Consider the following 6,561-nt stretch of genomic DNA (forward strand, 5'->3'; position numbering starts at 1 on the left):
ATGATCCCAATGCATGTTAATTAGGGGGAATTAATGGGGTTCTTCTCCTCCTGGTGGCCTGATGGGAAAGCGCAGAGATATGTTTTTAGTTTCATTTCAATATTAAAATGCAGCTTTGAGATGTTGGTACTTGCAAACTTATCAATAAATTAGATAAAATATAAATATATAGTATGAATAAGCATAATAAATGTCACACAGATATAAGATAATGTCACTGTGCTCTATGGTATTGGACAGATGAATTTAAATCAAACCTCAAACTTCAGGGATACATCATTTAGCAGCAGCCCGAGTGAAGAAAAATAAATTCAAAGTAACAGAATTTTATAAAGGAGGAAAAATGAGCGGAGCGTTGGAATATAGGACCCTAAATGTCTGGATTAAAGGGCATATCACATCTATATACAGATTGATATTGTACTTATATAAAAAATTAAGACATTAACATTAATAATACCAATCAAGCCACCACCAATAATAATAATAATAATAATAATAATATTTATTTATATAAAAAAATACAAATAATAATAGCATTACAGCAGCAACAGTATACAGGGAATTCGTAAATATTATTGTTGTTTAATTGTTTCTATTAATGTAATTGTCTTTATATTAAAAAGTAATGGCTCTTGCTTTTTTGTTAATATAATTCTATAGCGAGTGTTGCGCAACTCATTTAAGTTGTACACAGCTAGTGAGGAGGGAGAGAGAGAGAGAGAGAGAGAGAGAGAGAGAGAGAGAGAGAGAGAGAGAGAGAGAGAGAGATACTGAAAGAGACACTGAGAGACTGAGAGAGAGAGACTGAGAGAGAGACATAGACAGGGGGTGTGTGGATGCGGTGGGGGTGACACCCTTTGAAACAAACCTGCCCACTGTAACCCAGCGGGCACAGACGCAGACGGGCCGTGATGCTGCTGCGCTGTTTGGGGATAAATGGACTCAGTCGGAGCTGCGAGGCGCCACAGCATGGACGCGCTGAGCACAGAGGAGGCACAGCAGGCGACTGACCACTGCACTGACTGATCTGTTATTACACCCCGGCTGGTTCGGATGCTGCTGGATCTGTAGAGTTTATTCAGTAACTTTACATGAATAGCTCAAAATGTAGTCTGTATAGTGTTAGTCATGGATAAAGACTGAAGCAAGGAATTAAACATTCGGATATTTTGTGGATGAATGAATCAAGAAGACTCAGGTAGTTCATCAGCCCCTAAATTAACACACTTTCACATGTTTTATAGTCTGATATTGTCGATGCTTTATGTTATATAGAACACAAAACTGAAGTGTGATGTTGGCTGCAGGTTCCCCGTGATGGATCTCGCAGAGGAGCGGTTTTCCCATGCCTCTCCCAGAGCTCTGTTGCTGGCATCCGTGGCCGTGCTGCTCTCCCTGCAGCTGTGGCGGTGGCTGCGGCACCGGCACGGGCTCAAGCGCCACAGCCCGCCCGGTCCTTTCGCCTGGCCGGTCATCGGTAACGCCGCGCAGCTCGGCAACGCACCTCACCGCTACTTCATGCGCCTGGCGAAGAAATATGGGAACGTGTTCCAGATCAAACTAGGCAGCCGCACCGTGGTGGTGCTGAACGGAGACTCCATCAGACAGGCGCTGGTCAAACAGGGACACGACTTTGCAGGCAGACCGGACTTCACCTCATTCCAGTACATCTCCGGCGGGGACAGCATCGCTTTTGGGAACGTCAGCGACTGGTGGAAGGCGCACCGCAAAGTCGCGCTCTCCACTGTCCGGATGTTCTCCACCGGCAACCCGAAGACCAAAAAGACCTTTGAGAACCACGTGTTGTGCGAGTTCAGAGAGCTGCTACAGCTGTTTTTAGAGAAAACCAAGGAGATGCAATATTTTGAGCCGATGTCAGATCTGGTGGTGTCCACAGCCAACATCATGAGCGCTGTGCTTTTTGGGAAGAGGTACTCCTATGATGATGAGGAGTTTCGGCAGGTGGTGGGGAGAAACGACCAGTTCACCCAAACAGTGGGCGCTGGGAGCATAGTTGATGTGATGCCCTGGCTCCAGTACTTCCCAAATCCCATCAAAACTATATTTGACAACTTTAAAGTGCTCAACCTGGAGTTCAGCACGTTCATCAGAGATAAAGTGATGGAACACAGAAAAACCATCCAGTCGAGCACCATCAGGGACATGACGGACGCTTTCATAGTGGCGATGGACCAGCTCAGAGGGACGACTCTGGGGATGCCTAATGGAAAAGACTATGTGCCTCCCACTCTTGGGGACATATTTGGAGCAAGTCAAGACACACTGTCAACCGCTCTTCAGTGGATCACCCTCATACTCGTGAGGTAAAGCACTTTTCTGATTACTGATCTTTAAAAAAAAAAAAGCACAACAGACTATAAATCACAGTGGCAAAGTAAAACATGTGAATAAGTCACAGGGCTTGGTGTTATGTAACAGCCTATGGGGAGTCAGCACAGACAGAAACTGGCAGCAGAACATAAAGAGCTCAACCTGCATACCCATCAAAGCTTTCTGAAACGCTCAGTCAGCATTTTACAGAATAAACACTGAGTTTTTTGGCAGATTTCCCACAAATCTTGATTCCTGGTTCGCACAAGGTGTCAAGTTGCAATGCTGATAGTTTGTTGTATTCTTATGTAGTGACTTTACTTTTTTCATCAAATAAGTTAACTACAAGAGTTGATCATGTATGTGGTTGCCTAAAATGTCTGACCTGACCTGAATGTACTGCAGGTATCCAGAGATGCAGCTGCGTCTCCAGCAAGAGGTGGACAGGGTGGTGGACCGCAGCAGGCTCCCCTCCATCGAGGACCAACAACAGCTGCCTTACGTCATGGCCTTCATCTACGAGGTGATGCGCTTCACCAGCTTCGTGCCGCTCACCATCCCCCACTCCATCACCACCGACACCTCCATCATGGGCTACCACATCTCAAAAGGCACGGTCGTCTTTGTAAACCAGTGGTCCATCAACCATGACCCCGAAATGTGGTCGCAACCGGAGAAGTTTGACCCGGAGCGCTTCCTGGATGAGCAGGGAGTCCTGAACAAGGACCTGATCAGCAGCGTGCTCATCTTCTCCATGGGGAAGAGGCGGTGCATCGGCGAGGAGCTCTCAAAGATGATGCTGTTCTTGTTTACGGCTTTGATCGCTCACCAGTGCCACATTACCTCAGACCCGTCCAGGCCACCTGTGACTCAATACAATTACGGTCTGACTCTGAAGCCGTATCCCTTCTCCATAGCAGTGTCCCTGCGAGGTGATATGAAGCTGCTGGATGCAATGAAAAGACAGACTCACACTGACAACACCCCAGAAGGTGAACCTACAACAAACTAAAGACTAAATTATGACTAGAATGAGTGAAAATGAAGGCTGAAGGACAGAACAGGAAACAGACTTGTGAACTGTGGCTCATGCATGTGGGCCGTCAGAAGAATATAAGCTGAAAACTCAGGTTAAACTCTTGCCCTTGAAACGTTTGAAAATTATAGATAGATACTGGCAGTTTCACATATTGAGCCAGGGTTGAATGATAAGTTTTAAGCCTGACACACAAGGAAGTGAGGCTGCTATATATTTGTGAATGTAACACAGTTCCTTAGGTGCTCTTATACATCCCCTGCATTCATTTGAGCTCAGTGATTTTAATAACAAACACATTAGAAGAATGTGCCGTGATTATGTACTTTCTGGCTGCTAGCCATGACTGTGGCTTTGAACTCGTTCAGCACCCACCCTGCTCACCTGATTGCCCCTCAAGACTTTCATCTCCTCCCAGACATCAAAAAGGCTTCAGGTGAAACCTGTTTAGCCTGATATGGTGACGTTGTATCAGCTGGGAAGGCTTTTCTGGAACGGGAAGAAAAGGACTGGGATAAAAACCCTTCCAGATTGTTGGCAACATCAGCAGTGTGCTGAGTTTAAAGGGGCCTCTGTGAAAAAATAAACAACTGTAACATTAAGTTGGAGCTTTCAATGCAAGGATGATATCTTATCAGTCAACCCTCATGGTGCCAGGCAGAAACACATAAATAGATCTTCATACACACATGTAGACAACTGTTCACAAGAAATCAAATCTGCCATCTCTTGCATTGTCGTCACACACACACACACCTCAAACACAATCTGACACTCCAGTCACATGAACAAACAATTTATTCTGATCTTGTCTCATCTGAAGTGTAATATCATTCTAAAACAATTAAGACCAGCTCAATACCTGTAACACTGTGGTTGCCATTGGTTACATACAGAAGCTGCCGTTACAGTTTTCACTCTTTTAGTCTATTAGTGTGAGCACAATTTCTTACCAAAAGTGGGAACCCCCCATACTCACTCGTGACATCACAGTGTTGTCATAGTTTCCATGTCCCATTTTTGCATTTCCAAAGCACAAATGATCTCATCTTATTCAGGCACATGTAAACATGAAAAAACTGGAATTACAAGATTTTCATGTTGCATGTTGTTTCATGTTTAAATGTCCTTATCCTGACTGATGCAGTTACTTTATACAGACAAATAAGCTTGGAGGACGCTTTAGTCTTTAAAGGCAAATGTACAGTACAAAGTAGTAGCCAAGTCCTAATGAATAGGTTTTGATAAACAAAGTATGTAAGCATATTAACTCAGGAGTGCATGGGCACCCCAACCAGTAATTTTGACCTGCTGCAAGTATTGCTTTTGTCTGTAAACTGCTGTACAATGCATGAAACAATATGAAAATACTAACATTAGATCAGTGTTATTGAGTCATTTATCTCCTGTTTTTGTTTCTTTTTCAATGGTTTTCCTCAAACAAATGATTTATTTTAACTAAGAAAAGAAATAATGATGTGGGTTTTAACTAGGATTGAGTCTCCTGGGTCAACTTTGGATCTGTAAAGTCTTGGATTTGGGTATTTATTGGCTTCATGATTAAGTAATGTTTAATGCAACCTGTTGTATTTGTAACATGTCGCATTAACAGAATTTCTCATATATTTCTATATTTTCTTGAGTGAAATTGAGTGAAGTCGTCTGGTGGAGCTTGATAAACCACCAGTGAGTGGTAGATGTTTGAGAACCACTGTAACATTAAGGACTCATTGTACACTTTTCACTTCACAAATCAGAAAACTAGTAAGTAATCATGTTGAGTCCATCCTGATCCAGAGTTAACATGTATTTTTCTGCTCGATCTGCTCACATAGGATTGAAATAAATTCTGTGTGATTTTGCAACATTAAATAATCTGAGATTGAAATTATTCATTTGTTTTTCATTTAAGTTTTTTTGGGGGGGCTAGTCACTTCAGTATCTGTTCTTACACTGCATGCCTGGTCCTCTCTCATTTTGTCAATTTGAAAGCAATAAAATGCCAAAAATCCTAAACATATACAAACAACAGGCACCTTAAGAAAATGGGCAAACATGAGTGACAACCAAGGTTTTTTTTCCTGAAACATTAAACTAACATAATTTAAAATCCAAATGTAAACGAACCGGACACCGGGTCAGGTGGGAACAAAAGGGAAGTGTTTGGGAGATCCTTTTTCTCTGCACAGCATTTTTATCTCACCCTGCCAGAACATCCTGTACTTGATCAGCCAGAGGCTCGCAGCCAGCCAGACAGCCCAGGAGTACGTGACAAATCCAGATAAAACTACAGCATGATGATTACTGATATGACTCCCTCCTTCTCTGCTTCTCCTTCCCCCAAAGCAGAACGCTAGAACGAAGAAATCAGAACTCATTAGACAAGAACACGCTCAAGTACAAGACTCAAAGTATTATGATTGATACACCTATTTCAATATAGCATAATAAGTTGTGTTACAACTCCAGACATCAGCTCTGCTGCTTCATTTGTTTTATTTCCTTCGTTGCATTATGCCGATTCCAGCAAATTAAAGCAAACAAATATCAATGGCACGACACACACACACACACAAATCTCACACTTCACATATATTTTCATGAAATCCTTGCTCTGCATACCTGCGGTGGCGGCAGCAGAAAAACGACAAAATATTGCATGAAGAAGCGGTGAGACTTTTGGTGGCTTGTGAGACCAAGTCCTATGTCATCACAGCTTAGACCTGTCAAGACTGCATTAGAAAGATTAGCCTGAATCTCTCTTGATTTAAGGCGGCATTCAGCATTGGACGAAGATGAAATATCTACATGAAAAGTAAATATGCCCAGCAAGCACCTTCTCTGTCTTGTGTAATACAGACATAGCTGAGCTTAAGAGTTGTGAATGGTGGGGCATTTGAAGATCTGAATGAAGCAAGACACAGACTTGGCAGCGAGCAGTTTCCTGACTTAAAGGCCACAATAGGACTGGAGGAAAAGTCAAAGTATCAACACTGAAGCCAGACAGACTCAAAATTATATAACTACCTTTCCAGTCATCTTATATTCTAACTAAAGGTTAGTAAAAGCGTTGCAGAGACAGAACCTCACTTCCTTAACAGTTCTGGAGAAGGCTACAAGCAGCGATTTGGCCCTGCCAAGTGGAAATGTGTCTGTAAGACTTTGCACGTTTTGGTAGACGAGGTTAAGAC

The 6,561-nt window shown here is 42.8% G+C and overlaps 1 protein-coding gene across 1 annotated transcript; it reads left to right on the plus strand.

The window, feature by feature from the left end:
* Positions 1 to 810: 810 nt before the first annotated feature.
* Positions 811 to 3,937, plus strand: cyp1b1 (cytochrome P450, family 1, subfamily B, polypeptide 1). Its single transcript, XM_076169240.1, has 3 exons — positions 811 to 1,201; positions 1,311 to 2,327; positions 2,740 to 3,937. Exons 1-3 carry the CDS (start codon positions 1,179 to 1,181, stop codon positions 3,344 to 3,346), a joined length of 1,647 nt encoding a protein of 548 aa, XP_076025355.1. The 5' UTR covers positions 811 to 1,178; the 3' UTR covers positions 3,347 to 3,937.
* Positions 3,938 to 6,561: the final 2,624 nt, after the last annotated feature.

Source organism: Genypterus blacodes, unplaced genomic scaffold (assembly GCF_046128005.1).
Source record: "Genypterus blacodes isolate CSIRO-AG114 ecotype Tasmania unplaced genomic scaffold, CSIRO-AGI_Gbla_v1 ptg000195l_1, whole genome shotgun sequence".
Taxonomy (NCBI): Eukaryota; Metazoa; Chordata; class Actinopteri; order Ophidiiformes; family Ophidiidae; genus Genypterus; species Genypterus blacodes.

What these genes read in the sequence shown, in the direction of transcription:
- cyp1b1 (XM_076169240.1), top strand. Translation starts at nt 1,179, where the DNA reads ATGAATGAATCAAGAAGACTCAG. An exon ending in AATGAATCAAGAAGACTCAG is followed by an intron (nt 1,202 to 1,310) that starts GTAGTTCATCAG and finishes TGTTGGCTGCAG; the next exon opens with GTTCCCCGTGATGGATCTCG. An exon ending in ATCACCCTCATACTCGTGAG is followed by an intron (nt 2,328 to 2,739) that starts GTAAAGCACTTT and finishes AATGTACTGCAG; the next exon opens with GTATCCAGAGATGCAGCTGC.